Source organism: Coturnix japonica, chromosome 5 (genome assembly GCF_054131305.1).
Source record: "Coturnix japonica strain WE chromosome 5, WE-NBRP24, whole genome shotgun sequence".
Taxonomy (NCBI): domain Eukaryota; kingdom Metazoa; phylum Chordata; class Aves; order Galliformes; family Phasianidae; genus Coturnix; species Coturnix japonica.
The window spans coordinates 10,665,211-10,684,610 of NC_140667.1; the positions used below are offsets into that span (position 1 = coordinate 10,665,211).

Sequence of the window (19,400 nt, forward strand, 5' to 3'; positions counted from 1 at the left end):
GTATGGGGGCACACACACGGTATGCAGGGCTGGATGCTCGGGAGCGGTTTCAAGCGTTGCTGAGTGTTGGATAGCACACAGATCCCTTACCTGCCCCTCCTTGGGGAGGGGGGGGTGGGCAGAACGCGTGGCCAACGTTTCCCCCGCCCCCCCCCGCGCACCGCCTACGTGCGGCCCGACACTGCCCTGATGGCCCGGCCCTGCGGAGCGTACCATGGGCCGGGCGGGGACGGAGGGGCAGGGTAATAGGGGGGGGGTTATAGGGGAAGGGGAGGAGGGGGCTCCCCGCGGGGTGAGGAGGGGCTGCCGGCGGGGCCGGCGTGAGGCGAGGCGGGCAGGGAAAGGGGCAGCGGGGCCCGGCGGGGCGGGGTGAGCGGGGCGGGCGGTTCAACAGGTACAAATGGTTCCTCCCCGCAGCTCGGACGTGCAGAACCGAACGCGCCGCGCCCGCCGCTGTCACCGCCGACAGGGGGGAGACGGGGGGGGACGGAGACGGGGGGCGGGGCCTGGCTCGCTATTGGGCGGCGCGGTGAGGGGGCGTGGCCGGAGGCCGGGCGGGCGGAGCGGTGATTGGCGGGCGCGGAAAAGCGGCGGGGCGAGGGGCCGCGGCGCGCGGCGTGGGCCGGGCCGGGGCAGAAGGAGAAGTTGGAGGCGGCGGCGGCGGCCGCGGGGAGTGCGGGGCTGAGCGGAGCTGGGCGGCGAGGGGAGCAGGTGAGACACGGGACGGGACGGGACGAGGCCGGGAGGGAGGGAGCGAGGAGAGCCGCCCCCAGCCAGAAACGGGCCGACCCCGCGGGGTGACCCGCCGCCGATCGCGGGCGGCGTCGCGTGTCGCCCCTCGCTCCGCGCTGAGCGGTGTCTCCCCGCCGCCCCGTCACCCTCCAGGAGCAGGTGAGCCACTGACTAACGCACATTGTGCTCTCGGCGACTCCACTGTGCGTGTGACAGCGGCTAACCTGCTCCTCGGACATCGCTGTTGCGGCAGCATCACGTCGCTTCGTCCGCATGACGCCTCTAACCCCGAGCGGGACACGAGGTGCAGCCACACGCCGAGGAATCCCACACCCGTCCGTCTGTCCGTCCGTCCGTCTGCTGGTTTGACATCGGCCCCTGAGCGAGAGGTGGGATGCTGGTAGGGAACAGCCGCATGGTGCGGGCGGCAGCGGGCCAAGGAGGGATGGATCTCCTCTTTCTGGCCCAGTTCGTTTCCGAAGTCAATAAATGCTTACGGACACCGTAGCAAGTTAAAGGGATGCTTTATCCCAGCTGGTGACGTCTTGATACCCAGTGAGTGACTAACTGAACTGCTATTGCCAAGGGTGTGTTAATAGAAGAAACCATGCCTGGTATTGCCCTGGATGAGTCACCTTTAAAGAGAGACTTTGTAATCTGTTAAACGAGAAGCAGCAACGAGCTTTGCTTTCCTTCTTTGCTGTTTGCTTCCCATCGCACCCCGCACCTTTGCTCGCTCTTTCCTGCTCCCACCCATGGGGCCGCCTGTCCCTCTGTCACCGTGGTGTCACACAGCTGAGGAGCACAGCACAGGGGCTGCTCACCGGGCAGCACAGCTGTCGCTGGGAGTGGAGGAAGTGACGAGGCAAATTGCTGCTCGAGCAAAGTTCTCTTTCGATTTTGAACCCATAAAGAAGCCGGGTGGTTGGAAAGCGTCCTGTTAGGTTATGGCATGGCTTCATCTCCTGCTTACACTAATTGCATGCAGGCAGTGCCCTCCGGGCTTTCCAGAAGGGCCTGGGTAGTCTCTGTTGTGGCTGTGTTGCTTGCATGTAACCCTGGGCTGTTGCAGCAGTGTTGTCAGTAAGCGCTTAACGTACAGAAAGGCAGCACAACATCCTTCTTGCAGACCCAAGTCTCCCATACAGAAGTGCTGCCTGTCCCCGCCTCCCCTGCCTTATTCCTTTGACATTTCTCCTTCCAGGTCCCAGAGGAGCTATCTGCTCATCAGGAAGGAAAATGCAGGAAGGAGGCATGCTTTGCATGCCTTGTGCAGAGCAAGTGAGTCTAGGTTGCTCCTGCACACCAGAAAGCTGCCTGAATTTACCAAAGCTGCTTTTACACTTGTTCTGTAGCTCGGTGCCTGGCTGCTGGGGATCCCACTGGCAGAAATGGCTCTGCAGGTCGCTTTGATAAGGTTGGTCCTGCTTCCCATCAGGCAGCACTTGGTATGAAAACTTGTGACTTCCCTCCACCGACCATCCTGTTCGGCTTCAGTAAGCAAAGGCAAGGGATTGAATGAAGTTTGTTTGCATTTCCTTTCTTTTTCTTGTGCTTCCCTCCCAGTAAGTGGGGGAAACGTATCACTGAATTCCTGTTTTTAACATTCTTTTTGCATGATTCAAAACTAAAGTACTGTGCTGTCACCTGAAGTGTTCAATAAATGGTGAAAACCAGTGTCTGGATGCTCATTACTCTAACCTGGGGCTTGGCACATTGTGGAGCAGGTCCTTAAGCTGGCCTTTGGTAAGAGGAAGCTGTGCCTGCTCAGGCATGGCTGATGCGTGCTGCATGCTGAGTGCTTCCCGTGTCTGTCACTGGGATCTGGCTGTCCCTTGAGCCCAACTCCCCACCACTCCCATAGCAATGCCTTCACCGCCTGCCCTAGCACAGAAGCCCTTTCTAAATACAAAACCTGTGCAGCTGGGGCTGATCCAAAGAGAGCTCCTGGACGATGAGAAAATACACTAGGTCTAAGATTGCCCCTTCATTTAAGCATTCAGTTTTTTTCAGTAGCTGATAACCAGATTTGTAAGGTGATACTTAGCCTGATAACCAGAGTATCCAGGAGCTCAAAGCTTTAATGCTCTCGCTGAGGATGGATGCTGTAAGATTCTGGGGAGAGGCAGAGGTGTGCCTTATGGGAGGGGGATGCTGAAAGTTGGGTCTGTGTGTCGACTCTCTGTGCACCTGAGAGACATTATTCTTCTATTTTAACGCTTTGCAGAGAGAGCAGGTGGAACCTGTCGTACACCGCACTGGGAAGAGCATATCATGTTCTGTCAGTAGCGTGCCAGTGGCAAATCCTAAAGCTGCAAGCAAGCCTCAGTGAGGAGTAAGTGGGCCTGTCAGGAACAGGAGTAGAAGGAGTACATAAATTGTTTAAGAGTAAGAGGAAGTCAGTCAGTTAAATGTAAGCAGGGACTTATATAAGACATCTTAAAAAAAAAAAATCTGCTGGCAGGAGCTTCCATTGGGAAAGAAAGTAGCTCATCCATAAACAAGAACATCTCCCGACCTCCTCTTGTGCTTCTCCTTTTTTTTTTTTCCCAGCACAAGGTAGAATGTCCTCTGCCTTCACTTTGAGACATAAAGAAGAAAACTGCGAGAGCAGACACCACTCAGTACACAGACACAGGGATGTGCATATGTGCCAGCTGTAAGCATTCCTCTCTAGCTACTGGAGACTGGTATTGTAGGATCTCTGCACCCAGGAGCAGTAAGCAGAGCATCTGTGCATCAGTCAGAGCAAAACTAATGTGCGTTTTATGCGTTTTATCCTCCAGTCATTCACACCTTTCCTTACGTAACTGGTGCCAAAGTGGATGCTTTGAAAGCTGCTTGTCAAATCCAGGGGCTGGGAGGAAACACAAATGCTTCTAGTATTCTAGCTGAATTTCAAAACAAACCCTTTGGAACACGTACAGGCACCAATTGCTAGTAGGGGTGGTTCAGGTCCCCACAGTGTCACTGCCCTTGAGAATCACAAGATGTTCTGAGTCAGAGAGGACCCTCAAGGATGCCCCTGGGCACCCTGAATTCAAGCCCTGTTCCTGAAAAGCCACCCTAGTGTGGCTACTAACCCGAACCCTGCCTAGGAGGAGGATGGCTGGTGTTGCAAGCAGACACCCTGAGGTGGATGGGAGTGACTTTTGTCATGCAATAGAAAAAATTAAGAATCAGGGTTTGCCAGACACACGGTGCCCAGCACTGCAACTGAGCAGCTTCAGAAGAGGCACGGGAGCACAAGGACACGACTGACATTCAGCCTGTGGCTGAATTCCTCTCCTGCACAGTGCCTTGTGCTGACAGAGCCTGCAGGTACCTTGCATCTCTCAGCAAACACAAAAGAAGGACACTGCCACTGCGCACTACACAAACACTCACTGCCTCACAATTTTTAGGTGCTGAGGAGCTGGCAGGGAGGATCATCCCACCTGGGGAAGGAAGGAGACCTTCCCACTGTCCTGCCATGCATGGTGTCCCAGGGCTGTGGGGACGTGGCTCCCCACTGGCCCCAGTACAGCATCCTCCAGCTCCACTGTGTGCTGGAGCGCTGCCTTGCCTGCTGGCCACATCTTTGCTCTACGGTAGGAGCCGTATGCTGGGCTTTCAGATTATTCTTTAAGGAAAAATAATTTATTTGCTTTGTTTTAATCTCATGACAATGAGTAATTCCTTCCTATCGCTCTGTAGTGGCCTAGAAAAGGACAGCATCATCTCCACTGTAGCAAGAAGGCTTCTCCCAGGGCATAAAATTTTAATTAGGAACAATCATGCAGCCTTGAAATGGGAATTGCAAGCAGTGAAAAGTCAAATCATCAATAAAATATTCAATGGCAGAAATGTATTATTGACACAGCCTTTAGAACAGATAAAAGCGGAAAGGCAGAGCGCTGCAGTGGGCATCAGTTAAATAACACGTGCGGCCTTAAGTGGAGGCCAGTGGCAGCAGTGTGGGACAAACCACAGCCAGACCAAGGACCAAGAAGATGCCACGGCATATCACCACATCCCTGCCATGTTGGGCCCCTCGTGCCAGGATGAATTTAGGTCACGCTGCTGAGCCACACAACAGGGACGGGAGGTGGGGGGTCCAGGGCGGAACTTGTCCATCAGCCATTTGTTACCTTGTGAAATCCCGCTGTTCTGTGGCTGTTGGGTGATAGGTTGTGGGAAAAACAGGAAGAAATCTGCAACATGGCACATTTCTAGGAGCTGCAGAAACGTGTGTTCAGTGGTGGCTGAAACACGGGTGTTAGCACGCAAGACTTAGCACACGGGCACAATGCTCTCCCCAGAGATACCCAAAAACCACGAAAAGTCATCTCTAGAAATATAAGAGACCACCAATCCCAACACAGCTAAGTGGTAACACAGGACAAAAATGAGAGATTCCAGTACCATTGAATTATTGTTCTGTGGCTTTTTCTTTTCCCCGCATTGCTGTGGGAAGTACCCTCAGCGCTGAACCTTTTTTCTTTATTTGGCACAAAGCAAAACCACAAATGGGGCCCAAAAATGAAAGACGCCACTTGTTAAAATCACAGATAACAGTGCTTCAGGGTGCGTTGAGGACCAGCTTACAGCTCAAAATCTCAAGGATAGTTCAGGGAGAGCATGAGGCCAATGACCTGAGCATTGGCTGCCTAGTGGGGAGAACAGTCCCTTGGCTATGCCAAAAGCAAGCAGTCTTTCTGAATTGAGGGTTTCGAGTTCTACCCCAGGTGGTACTGAAATGCTCTTTACAACCTCCAGCACACTCTGATTCTCCTCTTGGAGTCTCATTTTAAAAGCAAGAGTCCAGAAAACAAGAGCAAAAAGTTCAAGAAGCGAGCAATCACTGCTCTCACACCACAGGGAACAAACTTCTTCATGCAGTTGCACGAAGCAAACGTATTGTTAAATACATTTTTTCCCAACACACATTTCCAACTCCAGTGATTCATGGAAAAAAAAAAAAAAAGAAAAGAAAAAAAAAAAAAAAAGAAGAAGAAGGAAAAAAAATAGAAGAAGAGAGAAGAAAATCTTGGTTCCAAGAAGACAAGTCTGAAATCGCATCTCCCTGCTGTTCTTCGGTAGTAACCAGAGACTCGGCTCCTAGCAGTCTCCAAATGAAGCAAACTCTTAATCCTTAAGTATCACTCAACCAAAGTGCTGGACAGCAGCAGGCACTTGCTGCATTGCCCTTGACAGCTTTCTCTCCAGCGTTAATATTTCATTTGCCCACAAGTGCCCCTCGCCATGGGACAGGGAAAATCCCACAGGACACCAGCAACTGCTGTCTTACACCGACTGCAGTGGTACGGACATACTGGGCACCTCCAAAACAGGCCGTGCACCTCCAAAATGGGCTGTGAGCGAGCACATCCAAAGGGTCCAGAGAGCAGCAGTCTTTGCTCAGCTCCTGGCTTTCCTCAGGGAGATGCTGGTGGGAAGAGAGCCAGCATTACTGCTTATGCCCAGCCAGGCATGATGCTGAAGCGGATGGGGAGGCTGAGAAAGGAACCAGAGGTTTCCCCCTTACCTGCTCATATCTGCAGCCAAGTGCCATCTCCTTCTCTTCCTGTCCTAAAATGCTCCGTGCTGCTGCTGTGCATTATTAAAAAGCTGCCATGTTTCATCCCCGAGACGGCTGCCTTCTCAGTGGAGATGAGCTTCATCCACTGTTTGTAAAGCACTTTGCAATATAGGGGGGGGGGGGGGGGGAAGAAAAGTTAAGAAAAAAAAAGAAAAAAAGAAGAGCAGCATGTGCATAAGAAGCATCTGGTTATGAAATACTTACAGCTTTAAATCCCTGTGAGACACTGCACAAAGCAAAGAGGCCTTCACAGGACACACAAAGCACTCGCTGTGCCCATAGACCTCAGCACATACCTGGAGCAGGGATGGCCCCAAGACAGCAGCATGCACATGCTCACTTTGCACAAATCCTTTCCAAAAGATTTATTTAAAATTGAAACCAGACGATGCCGTAGTATGCAGGATACATTCATACATGGAAAGTGTGTTTTACAGAGAACACAGCATCCAAGTCACATTTTCTTTTTGCATACAGCGGAGCAGACATGTAGAAAACAAAGAGGCCAGGGCTCTGGGACCTCCTGGACAAACTGCCCCCTCCCCAGCCACAATTAAAATACAACATGACCTGTGGAGACAGATGAACAGAAACAGAGGAACTACTGGCCATCAAGTTAAAAAAAAAAAACAAACAGAAACAACAAAACACAACCAAAACCCCCAAAATAGACAAATAAAACAGAACATTCAGTGAAATGTCACCAAAAGTGTTTCTGTCCTGCATGCTGCAGCCACAGGCACTCCGGGAAGGGCTCATCCTGCTGGCATGTTGCTGATTTAAAAACAAGTTTAAACACCAAGTGGGCTTCAGAAAAACCAGTCTCCAGCTGTGCCCCTCGAAGCCTGGTTGTCCCCTCCAGGTTCTTCCCCCCAGGGAACAGCTGCTTGTTTCTCTCCCTCTCAGCACCATAGGAACAAGGTTTCTACTGCAGGTCTTATAATAAAAAAAAGGGGGCCAGAAAGTTGCATAAAAAAGCTGTTTGTGTGCCTCATGGCTGTTTTTAAAACCCACCAACTCATCTGATAGTCCTGGCACATCTCCATGCTCCTGAGACAGCCACTCCAGAGCAGGCACACTGCCCTTGTGGGAATGGCAAGGACGGACATATGGGCAGAACAGCTGTACCTGGGGCATCCCTCTGCTGCCTCAACACAGGTTTGTGGGGTTTTGGGAGAGCCCATCGGGAGCAGCTGGCTGGGGCCAAGCCCAAGGAGGGCAGGACTGCCGACTGGAAGATCCACACTGCACTTGTGCAAGAGGATGGCAGGGTGCTGGAGGTCACTGGCACTCAATCACTCAGGGGTACAATTCCTGGCTGTCAGTGTGGCTTGAGAGCATCAGATGTGGGTGAGCAAGATGACTGAGTCTTCCCCTCACTACTAGCACAGGACATCATATCCCCACTTGCCAGCGCAAGCTCCTCTTCACATCACGGTGCTGTAAAACCTGCTGTTTTCCTGTGAAGCCTGCTTCACCTGAGTGAGCCTTGTGAGCAGCCCAAAGCAGGAGATGTCACCAGCCATCCCAATACGGCTTTGTTCTGCTAGCCAAGGGAGCGAGGACCTCTCGGAACATGCAGCAGGTCTTCTCAGAAGGCCACATGGCACGTGGGTGCTGCCACTTTGTGTTAAATATAGAAAGCACTTTAAAAAAATAGAAAGAGTTCATTTCATCCACATAGGAGTAAGTAGGGTTGTTTTGTTTGGTCGGCCGTTGTCTTATCTTACAGTCTGTAAAAATACTCTGTTTGGCCATCCGTATCCATTTGTGATATAAAGCAGTAAAAAATGTTTTATATATATATATAGAATATGGTTTTATTTATACAGCTACATTTGCAAGGCAACCAATCGTCCACTGGCTGGGCCCTTCTACCTCCAGATGCTCTGCCTGGTTGATACGACTGCAAGACAGACAAAAATAAACTAAGTGACCCCATCGCAGCGGGTGAGCATTCACAAAGAGAAAAACAGCACAGAAGATGTGACATAGGCAAGCACCATGCATCTGCAGCACAAAACCCAGCCCTGGACTTGAGCGGTGCAGACAGACACACAGACATTGTGTTCACAGGATCCAGTGAGACGAGGACAGACAGAGGCAGTGAGCGGTCTTAAAAGCAGCTGAAAGGAAAACAGGCCGAAGGGCTGCAGACGGCCCCAAACAACACTGGAGACTGCTTTGGATGCCACACCAATGGCCTCACTCCCTCCAGCGCTCCCTCACAGCAGAGTGGAGGCCACGGGGGATGGCAGGGTATGAGCGCTGCTCTCCTAATGGCATCTATAAATAGCTCTGGCCTCCCACTTCCAGCACACGCTCACTCTCTGTGGCCCCGTTTCGTGCAGCAAAACCCTCTCCCCTCCCTACAAGCCCTCCCCGGTGCATGAGAACCTGCTGGGACATACGCACCCTCGGTGTTCAGGCTGGGCACCAGGGGCTCTGGCAGGGTCCGGGGATGGCTGAGGAGCTGCTTGGTGCTGGTACTGGGTGGCGAATCGGCACCGGTGGGAGGAAACCCTATGGGACAGGAAAAACACCTGGCTCAGGCAGGGTGCCATGCCAGAGCACCCAGGACTCCGTCCTCTCTGGGTGCAGACCTTCCCTGGGAGAAGAGACTGGATCCCCTTTTCCCCTGCTCACGGAGAGGTCTCTTCCCCATCCCTACACACCCATTCCTGAGCCAGCCTACAGAAGAAGGGCCACCAGCCCTGTCCCAAGGGCTATGACACACACAGCCACGAATCCTGCTGCAAGCAGCCCCAACAGGGAGGAGGATGGAGCCAGGCCAACAGAGAGTAGTTTGGGGGCACAGGGCAGGACGTGGCCCAGGCGGCGTGCTGACCTCCGTTTCGCCGGCAGGCTGGCAGCTCGCATGGGCTCAGCTCCGGCTGGGTGTCCTCCTCAGACCTGGCCTGCCCGACAGTCACCGTGGCTCCCGTCTGCTGAATAAACTGCTGCAAATTACACTGCCTCAGCTCCTTATTTAACTCCTCCAGCTCTTGGTTCTGGGCCTGCAAAACACAGCAGGGACAGGGTAAGCCACACTCTCCCCATGCTGCTCTGCTCTTCTTCCTGAGACCTCAGTCTTGCTCTCCAGTTCTGAGGATGACATGGGGAAAACCACATGGATAAGGCCATCAGAGGCCATGCCACTGACCACGGGGACCTTAGCCAGCCAAGCCAACAACAGCCACACAGTGCTGAGCAACCTGCTGCAAACAGCCCCCCCCAAACAGTTCTGGAGCCTACCATGCCATGGGATAAAAGACCATACAACCTCTTCAGCAGGGTCTGTTGTGATAGACAAGGGGAAATGGTTTCAAATTAAAAGAGGGGACATTTAGGTTGGATATAAAGGAAACATTTCTTTACATTAAGGCCCCAGCACAGGTTGCACAGAGAGGTAGGTGGTAGATACCGCATCCCTGGAGATATTCAAGTTTAGGCTGGACAGGGCTCTGAGCACTTAATCTAGTGTAGGTGTCCCTGTTCATTGCAGGCGAGTTGCACTAGATGATCTCTAAAGGTCCCTTCCAACTCAAATTATTCTGTGATTCTACCATTCTACATCATGCGGGATGCACCCCTGTGTTGCACCCTGCATTGGGATGCGTGGGCAACAAGGACAAGGTAAGCATTTAGAGGACAGGCCCATATCTATGCAAGAGGGTGTGAGCATAGTGGTGGCAGGAGATGGCAGGCACCAGCCACCCCAAAATGAGTCGTTTGAAGCATTGTGGCATTGAGGAAACACCAGAGGAGAAGCTTTTTGTTTTGCTCCACTGAAAGGGATGGGAAGAGGGGCAGGTGTCACAGAGCACCTGAACCCCAGTGGGGCTGGGGATGGTTAAGCCACAGATCTCCATGGCTTCAGCCCAACACGGCTGCCACTGCCAGTCCAATCTGGGGGCTAAGCATGGAGCATCACCAAAATCCTCATGCCTCAACATTCTGCTCCTTTTTCCAGGCAAAGACACAGAGACAATGCCACTGGTGAGGAGACCAACCACCAGCCTCATATAGTAGATGCTTGAGGACTGCTTGCTCTAGCCCTGTCTCATACGTAGCATTTTGCTTCTTACTGCAAGACAATGGGAGCCACGCAGCAACCCAAGGCTTGCACAGTGTGTGTATGGTTACAAACACCCTGGGAGCAGTGTCCAGGGGACTGCTGCACAGCCAACCCCATGCTTGTCAGGCAGGATGCAGCTCTCCTGCCAGTTCCCTTTTGAGTGAAGGTCTTATTGTCATTAAGCAGGTACCAAGATGGACATAGAGCTGGATGATGGACCCGTGCCTGTTTTCTCCTAGGTATAGACCCTCTCCACCTCCCCCTGGAAGTCCATCACCCAATAGGGCAGGGCAGCCTGACTGTACCTACCTGCAGGCTCCTTTCAGCTTCTTCCAGGGCCTTCTCCACGCTGGCCAGGTTGCTCTCCAGCTGCGTGCCCTGCTTGACCTTGGCCTCCAGATCCCTTTTCATTTTGGCAGCCATATCCTCCAGGTCCGTGGGGCTTGGCACAGGGATCTCCTTGCCCCTCTTGGCCCTCTCGGCCATTTCCCATTGGATCTCTTTCTGCAGGGCCTCAGTGCGGGCACTTAGCTCATAGATCCTATGCGTGTACTCCTCCAGGCTGGCCCGCAGGCTCCTCACCCGCTCCTGCCTCTCCCGTTCACACTCCTTCTCCAGCCGCAGCTCGCTCTGCCAAAACTCCTCCTCGCCCAGCTCCGTATCATTCCTTCGCACTAGGTGCTCCAAATAGAGGATCTCATCCTCCTGGCTGGAGGCCCAGCCATGCTCCCAGAGCCGCAGGTCTGTCTCCAGTGTGTCCCCATGGGCCTCCAAGGAGTGCAGCTGCTCTTGCTGCCGCAGCACTGTCTTAAACAGCTCCTCCTTGGAGGGCTGGTTGGGCCCACCGTCCTTCAAGTCCATCCCCTCCCAGGCATGCTGCCTCCAGCGGCTCTTTGCATATGGGTCAACAGAGCCCATAGGGCCCAAGTTGAAGGTCATTGATTTCCTTGGCTCCCGGGGCCGAGGTATGTCTGTGCTCAGTGCCCGGGGCTTGATGGGCAGGCTGGCCCGGATGAACGTCCTCTCAGGAGCCTGGGGAGCACCCTCTGAAGATGGTCGCTCAGCTACACTGGGGCCTGTCCGCCTCAGGATGAACTGCACATCATTGGCATACTGCCCGCACTTGGCCAGCGACTCCAAGGGGCACTCAAGTGGGAGGAGCTGCCTCTCCTTCTCCCGGAGCTTCTGCACCAAGACATAGCGTCCCGTCTGACCTGCAGGTGGAACACAAGCACAGCACTCAGGGAAAGCCACAGCCCATGGTGATACCCCCACTTCCCCAGGGCTGAGCCCTGTCACCAGGTGATCTCTCTTCCCTTCCAACCCAATCCATTCTATGATTTTATGATTCTACAGGGCTAGGGAAGTGAGGTGCACCCTGAAACCCACACTCATTTTCTTCCTTTTCCCATACCAAACCTTGAGAAGGGTCAGTGCTTCTCACTGAAAGGTTCGGTCTGCCCATCAAGGATCATCTGCCTCCCAGCTGCAGGTAGGGGAGCATCTTGCAGGAGGTGGGAGCTGGTGGAAACCTTGCCTGCAATCTCAATGCGTTTCCACATGGAAGGACGAGGACCACATGCCTCCAGAGACACCCAAGAGCATAAGCAGCTCTCGGCAGAGGGCACAACACGACATCCCTCCAGTAATGAGGCCCTGCACTACCCCTGTCCGCAGGATGTGTATGTCTGTTTGCAAAGTTCAGCACCTCCACAGTGGCATTTCTGCACAGAAATAGCTGAGGATATCAACCAGTGTTGCCTTGTTGCTTCCAGAAGAAAACATGACCTCAAGAGTGGATGTGGAGGAGAAAGCACTGTGTTGTTTTTTGTGAAGGTGGAAGAGAGGAATGGCTTTGATTTGTAGGGTTAAATCTGAAGGAGAGCATCTCTGCTCAAAGTCTGCAAGCTATCAGGATCAGAGCACTTTGAAACTGAGCCACTAGAAGGCAGGATTGACCACAGTGAGAGTGCAGTAAGCACCAGCATCCAGGCACCCTGGCCACACTACCTGCATCTATCCAAAGAAAAGCTATTTATTTTGGCTGTCTCCCCAGCAAGTCTCTGACGTGGTGCAGGGAGACAAAAACCCATGGCAGTGACAGAGGTCAAGGAGTCTAGTGTGATCCTGGGAGCTGAGGTGGCTCTGGATTAGCCTGCTGCTTACCTATGGCCCGTGCCAGGGCGATGACCACCTCCTGGCAAGTGGTTTGCTCCGAGACACCACAGACGACCCTCTGGATCCCATCCACCCAGACCTTCAGCTCCATCCCTGTGGCTGCTGGGCCTCAGGCACCCTGGGGCATCGCAGGACGGGGTCCCTGCAGGAGAGAAGACACAAGGGCTCAGGCTCCTGTACACATGGGGTTTTGTTGTTATTGTTAACAATACTGATGTTCACCTGCCGAAAGCAAAACAACCCTCCAACCTACCTTACCCAAAGCCCCATGCCCAGTGCAGGCCTGGCCAGCAGGATCGAGTCTTTTCTGAGTGAGAAGCAGTGGGGTTTGCCCCTGTACATACTGCAGGCTTCTAAGGATTTGTTGGACTCCCACTGCCATTTCTCCAACAATCTGGAAATGTGGCACTCAGGAGTTTCCAAACAATATCTAAAAGGCAGAGGAACCTCCCACTGCCCTCCCACCCACACTCTCCTGTTGAGAGAAGATACAGACAGAGCATGTTATAAACCATCTAACTCTATCTCCAGTTTTCTGAGGGGGATTAAGAAATGAGGGGAAAAAAGCCTCTTGGTTTGCAAAGCCAGGTTGGGATAAGGAAGCACATGAGAAATGCTATTTTACTGAAAATGAACCTTTGGTAATGCCATTAGGATGTCATTACACTGATGATCACAAATTAAGAGCAGCAAGACCGCGTTTAGCATTGCTAAATGGTGAGCTTGGACGCCTCTTTTGACACAGCACCCACCTGGTGCTGACACCTGTTATCATGGGCACAGAAAGCTCCTGTATCTTCCAGCAGTGGAAGAACTGCAGCTCCTAAGGGATGACCTGTCAGACATGGTAGTTACAGATTGATGGGTTGCCTAGATGCTCTTAGAGGTCTTTTCCAACCTCAATGATTCTGTAATAAAATAGAATCCACACAAAGAAACTCAAAGAACTCAAAGTTTACCCTCATTTTAAACACTTCTGAAATGACCAGGTGGCCAAGAAGGCCAATGGCATCCAGTCCACTTATCAGGAATTGTGTGGTGAGCAGGACTAGGAAAGCTGGTGGGTCCCAAGCTGCTTTCCAAACCTAACCCAACTCATCAGTCACTCTCCTTCCATTCCCAAGGTTTGTGAACACACTGTGACAGCTGTCAGTTTGGAGAGCAGATACCAGAGCAGGGGAGAAAGCTTTAACTTGAGTTAAAACAGGTCTTGTTGTGGTTGTTTTTTTTTAGTGGTTTTTTTGTTTTTGGGTTTTTTGGGTTTTTTGTTTTTTTTTCCATACTTGAGAAATCAAAGCAAGGGCTGAAAGGCTCCCACCTTCAGCAACAAGAAATTGTAGCTGTCACACAACAAAGGCCAGGAGAAGCCTGGAGAAAGATGGTTTCACAATGCTGTTCTAATGGGAGATCTGACGGTGCCAAGACAGAACAACTTATTGAAGAACAAGCCCAAAAGCCAAATCCACGCCCCAGGGAGCACTTAGCTGATCCAACACAAATCTCTCCACTAACCACAGCGGAGTAATCAATCCCTAATTTTCAGATTTCACTCATGGTGTTTTGGGACTTGCTACAAAATGAGCTGGCCCCATTCACATTGCCAGTAGCCACAGAATGCCCATGGGAGCGTAGCTGTCACCTGGGCATGGACTCCTCCCTGCTGAGCTCACTTATATTTGACTTGGCGGTGCCAACAGGGAAACCGGCAGTGACAAAAGGACCTTGGGTCCTGCACACAGTGGGTCTACCAAGCACAGTGTCTGCCAGGTGGAGCCCAGCCTGGTTTCGGGCAGGATTTTGACCTGCTGTGTGCTCCGGGCTGGTAGTGAGCAGCCAGCTAATCCAGCACCCACCCCCGCCACAGAACAAAGTTCGGCCATGCTGCTGAGCTTAGGCACCACCCTAAAACCCACCACAAGGTCACCACTGTGCTGGGGGACAGCACACCAACACCAATATGGGTGGTGGTATGTCCTGGAAAGCCACGCACTGACCACGAGTACTGAGCTGCCCATGGAGACAGGCTTCTCCCAAGCAAAATGTATCCCGTGGCAGAGCCCCAGCATAGGCCAGGAGTGGCTAGTTTGAAAATAAATAAGCAAAACCAGCCAGCTGAGGACTGAATAATGTGAAAGGAAGCGGACTCACCTTTCCCCACACAAAATACCAGCAGTTGGTGAGGCGAGGGGTGACGAACAGTGCTGGGTCCAGTTGTGGGACACCTGGGGGTGCTGTGGGGGTAGAGGCACCTGTTTGGGTGCAAACGGAGCTCTGGCCCCGCCTCGGTCAAGAGCCTCCAGCAATCATTTACCAGCATTTGGCCCACAGCACCGAAAAGCAGGGAGCGGCGTGACGCAGCCTTCTGCCTCTTGTGGAGGAGTTTCAGCTTCAACCTGACTGCGGTGGTGGGAAAGCGACCCTTTGGATTTCCCACAGTGGTAATACAGAGAGCAGGTTATAGCTACAAAGAATGCAAAGCTCGTCCTTGGATGTAAGATTCCCCAGCTTTCCCTGACCACACTCACACTTCGTTATCTCTGCATCCTTCCCTGCTTCTCCAAGCCCTATTAATGAGCTTCCCAATGTCCTGCAGCCTGGCCCAGTCCCTCAACCTCTACCCCTCCTGAATGCTCTCTCCAGACTAGGAAAGAACCCAGAGCCAGAAGGGTTTGTTTTCACAGAGGTAGGACTCACCTGATATTATCTGCTCTTCCAAGGCAGCATTATCATGGCTGCTATAAAAGCTTCCATGGCCCAGTCTGGCCTGACAGCTTTCCACCATCTATATTTGAAGGTGAGAAACAGCTTTTCTGATAACCCATTTGACCACAAACTAAGGAGCAGAGAAGAGCCCCAAAACAGTGCAGAGAAGCGAGCGGGTGGCTGTGGTGCCAGCACAGGGATGCGTGATAGCACTCCCAAAAGCTGTTCTCATTTTTATTTATTCCCCCCCACCCTCACCCCCTCCATGGATTTCTAAATAACTTTTATTGGAAGCAGATTAACAAAGTGACTAATTTTCTGCTCCCTTCCCATGTGCTTGGTCCTAAATTGATGGTATGGATGATTCATACAACTTCTTCAACAAATTTCCTAACTGGGAGTTGGAATTTCAAATGCTGACATGAAAAAAAATAATTAAATAAATTAACACTCCCAGATCCTACAGCTTTATTTTTTTGCTGCATCTAAGTCTAAGTTGGAAAAAACCAAGCTCAGAAAATGTTCAGTCCATATTTAAACAAAGCTTCACTCTCACGTGGATTGAAGCTGCTTTTAAAGCTTGGACTGTGAAGCCAACTTCAGATTATCAGAGAATCATTAAGGTTGGTAAAGACCTCCAAGATCACCAAGTCCAACCCCCACTCCACCCCACCATACCCACTGACCATGTTCCTCAGTGTCACATCTCCACAGCTCCTGAACACCTCCAGGGACAGTGACTCAACTACCTCCCTGGGTAGCATGTAACTGCCTCACCACTCTTCGAGATAAGTTATTTTTCCTAATATCCAAGCTGAACCTCCCCTGGCACAACTTTGGCCATTCCCTCTTGTCCAATTGGATTACCTTAATTAAAAAGGGAAAGCAATTGGTCCTCCTGCTAATCGAGGTGTTTTATGATGTCAGCTGAACACATCTCATCAGCTGATGGAATTGTGCGGATTTCACAAGCACTGCTACCATTCTACCAGGTTCCTGGGATCAGCCACAGCTCCTCACATTGGTGAGAAGGACTAGGAGAAGATCCAGCACAAGAGCATCTGAGGGCATGCTGCCCTGTGCCATCAAAATCTGGACCCCACACAGACAGTGCTAAACACAGCATGGAAAACATCACCTTTGAAAGCAGCAGCGAACATGTTTCCTAGCAGAGCTTCTGTTTGGGGGTCAGGTTTTCTGTTTGCTTTATTGACTGGAAAGCTGAAGCACCGGCAGCAGGGAGAAGTCCTGCTAGCAAGTTGTGCCAGGGCGAGCGCACAGACAGGCTTTGAAATCTGTGCTTGCACCACAGGAGTGCCTCTGGATCTAAATTCAAACACGCACAAGTAATTTTCAGCCTGTAATTAAGGCTGCTGTGCTTGATAAACATGGATGAAATCCTCCTGGGTTTCTCTTCCCTTGTTGACCCCAACAGCAGCCCTGTGCCCAGCTCCTACCCACAAGGCTGGCAGGGTTTCGCCTGGTTGGCAATTTCACTTGCTGAGCATCACAGGATGCATGGATGGTGGGATGCTCCTGGGGACAGGCTGTGCCTCAAAGCAACCCCCCACTAAAGGTCTGCAGACAGGCAGGAATGTCCTCAACACCCTGGAATGAACAGGGAGCTGGGACTGGCCAGGAGAAAGGGAAAAAACAAGGAAAAGCCAGAAATGCTGCCATCCTGCACCACTGCTGGGAGCTTTCAGACGACTGGGAGCCCAAAGAGGATGTGTCAGAGACCCAGGCACTGTGCTGTGGATAGGGCAGGACACCCTGCTGTGATCAGGTGGTTTTGGGGTGACCATGGCTGGGGACAAAGCCCAGCACCAGAAGACTGAGATGGGAGGAAACGTGCAGAGCTGGGAAAGGCAGGCACGTAGGAAGCAACCCACATGTGTGATCCCACACCACAGGAAACTATTCAAGCAGCAGGAGAAGAAGGAAAAAAACCACACAAGTAAACAGCAAGTGGCGACAGGAGCAGCCACGTGCTGCCATCCTGCATGTCTGAGTGCTGGCAGTGACTCACCAACTGTGATCAGCTGCTGCAGTGACACATCCAGTAGCTATGTAACACTTCCCAGGTCCCTCCCTGCCCGAGGTACCAGCCCAGCTCCTGAACACTGAAGAGATCATACTTGCCCATGTGCAAATCCGCTGTGAGCTGCTGGGACAGAAACGCCTGCTTGAGCACTGCCACCACTTGCTAAAACCCTCCTGCAGAACTGAAGCCTCCTATTACTAAGGTGCAGAAAGGACCAGCACACCAGGGAAAGCACAGTGGCTCACAAGCCAGAACAGGAGAAGGTCTACAGAGGACCAAAGCCTTGTGATGATGCCCATCCTGCAGCCCCAACTCAATGAGATGTCTGGCCTGGGCCAGCCCCAGGAACAGGGCAGTTCTTTGAGCAAAGGCAACCTGCACAAAGGTAGAAGTGAGCAGCACTGGAGAAGGACAAATAGAAGGAAAGGGTACTGCAATGGACCATGGTAATGCTCCCACTACCACAGAGAGCATGAAGCAAAGCCCTGCCCTAGCTCTGTGACTCCATGAGCTGCTGCTGGAGGTCACAGGAGCTCAAGTGGGGACAAACAGGTCCTACCAGAGCATTCGCTGTGTCACTGATGATGGCAGCCCAAAGGCAGCTTCCATCCTGTCCTTCCTTTGTCATTCTGCAGCCACATTGTCCCCTGTGTACAAAAGCTATGAGAAACGCATTGCACAAAGCACCCACACTGCTCCAGGAAAAACCCCAGACACAGCCCATCTCTGTTGTGCTCTCATAGCAAGTGGCTTTTTCCATGTGAAAAACAGAACCAGCACTCAGCTTCTGCACAAGTTAAGGTCACATTTCCAGAGCTTTTTGCATGCAAAGGCTTGAAGAGCCCTAACCAGGAAGACCCAATCATCTGGCACTTGTAGCATTCAAGACCCAAAACATCGTTTGAGACCAAAGCCATAGACTGAGTATCACACAAGTGCCCTGGAACCCCAAACCAGACCTGTGCCAGCACTAGGATCTTAAAGAAGGCACACTTATGGAAAGCCACAAGCAACATCCTGCCTGCCCCATGCAAGCAACCTTCCATTAGGAACAAAACAGAGGCTCTGGGATGCTCTGCTCCACTTTCCCCCAGCAAATTACAGGGATCTGCAAGCCCACGCCAGCAAAACTGGGGCATACCCTCAAGCCCAGGGGTTGCTCATGATGGGGAAATGTCCCCAGGGTCACATACTTGGGTAGTGATTTGAGTGAGGGAGGCTCAAGCCCTGGCAGACTGGCAAAGTGCCCAAAACTGCAGAAGGAGCCTCACCCCATCCCAGCTCCACCTTTGTAGCCTTCAAGCTTGGAAACCCACTCAAATGCTTTGCAAACAGCAAAGGAATTTATAGGGGGTAAAATGAAACAAAAACAGAAAAAAAACAAGCCAAGACCAGCATCCAAGCAGCCACATCTTATGGAGTTCACCGATGCAGGAGGTGACGGGCACCTGGGCTGGGTCACTCAGTGTCCCATCCTAGAGTTGCAGTTGAATTAATGGCTAACCACATCCTGCCCTGATGCCAGCAAAGCAGTGTTGCAATGTCACTAATCATGGGCAATGATAAGACTGAAGACATGTCACGTACCTCCCCAGAGTACCTTACTGATGAGCAAAGCACAGACCATAGCAACAACAGGAAACTCATACATTAAAACATAAAAAGATAAACAGAGGAAAAAAAACCAAAAACAACACCACAACTGCTGCAAACTCTGAAAGCTGGCTAGATGGATGTGCAATGGATGAGTATGTGCATGCACACAGCCTAGAAGGACTGTCCTTAATGCACCGTATTTCTCCTAAACAGCACTAACAGTCACTATTCAGAGGGGAAGAGAGCAAGGCTGGCTATTAAAGTCAGCCATAAAGATTAAGGTTTCTGAGGGAAACATGAGCAGCACCTGCTATTTTTGTAATCATTATGATCAACCTCAGACACATGAGTGAAGAACAACTATATGAAAGCAGACAAGAGTAAATCCATGGCAGTTTTTTTCCCAAGGCAGTGAAGAAAAATTAGAAGCAGCATCTAGATTAGAGGAGAAAGGCTCTTATAGATAAGTCAAACCTTGTACTTCCACA

General features: G+C 51.8%; 2 protein-coding genes and 1 long non-coding RNA gene across 12 annotated transcripts in view; 2 read left to right on the forward strand and 1 right to left on the reverse strand.

Annotated features, from left to right (window-relative positions):
* Window positions 1-214: 214 nt before the first annotated feature.
* LOC107314495 (uncharacterized) lies at window positions 215-2,408 on the forward strand. Its single transcript, XM_085548143.1, has 4 exons — window positions 215-242; window positions 535-711; window positions 949-1,121; window positions 2,088-2,408. Exons 1-4 carry the CDS (start codon window positions 215-217, stop codon window positions 2,184-2,186), a joined length of 477 nt encoding a protein of 158 aa, XP_085404269.1. The 3' UTR covers window positions 2,187-2,408.
* Window positions 2,409-3,497: 1,089 nt separating this feature from the next.
* Window positions 3,498-6,437, forward strand: LOC146760669 (uncharacterized). Its single transcript, XR_014946366.1, has 2 exons — window positions 3,498-4,322; window positions 4,429-6,437. It is a non-coding gene; the product is annotated as an uncharacterized LOC146760669 (long non-coding RNA).
* The window catches only part of RASSF7 (Ras association domain family member 7), a 31,549-nt gene continuing 16,621 nt past the window's right edge, over window positions 4,473-19,400 (reverse strand). For 3 of the 10 annotated variants that reach the window (XM_015863732.3, XM_085548357.1, XM_015863729.3), the window contains 6 exons: window positions 12,558-12,711; window positions 10,701-11,605; window positions 9,162-9,330; window positions 8,729-8,836; window positions 6,260-6,412; window positions 4,473-6,160 (listed from right to left, as the gene is read on the reverse strand). In XM_015863732.3, coding sequence (XP_015719218.2) covers window positions 6,264-6,412; window positions 8,729-8,836; window positions 9,162-9,330; window positions 10,701-11,605; window positions 12,558-12,660 — 1,434 coding nt within the window. In that variant the 5' untranslated portion in view covers window positions 12,661-12,711 and the 3' untranslated portion in view covers window positions 4,473-6,160; window positions 6,260-6,263. Of the gene's footprint in view, window positions 6,161-6,259; window positions 6,413-6,663; window positions 8,220-8,728; window positions 8,837-9,161; window positions 9,331-10,700; window positions 11,606-12,557; window positions 12,712-13,321; window positions 13,710-14,717; window positions 14,866-19,400 lie in introns of those variants that run through there. The other 7 variants (XM_085548360.1, XM_085548361.1, XM_015863731.3 and 4 more) reach the window with 6 other exon arrangements.

Excerpts from the sequence above, each read along its gene's own strand:
- LOC107314495 (XM_085548143.1), top strand. The coding sequence starts at position 215 with ATGGGCCGGGCGGGGACGGAGGGGCAGG. Across the intron at positions 243-534 it reads GGCGGGGACGGAGGGGCAGG|GGGGCGTGGCCGGAGGCCGG; the intron begins GTAATAGGGGGG and ends CGGCGCGGTGAG. Across the intron at positions 1,122-2,087 it reads CATCGGCCCCTGAGCGAGAG|CTCGGTGCCTGGCTGCTGGG; the intron begins GTGGGATGCTGG and ends CTTGTTCTGTAG.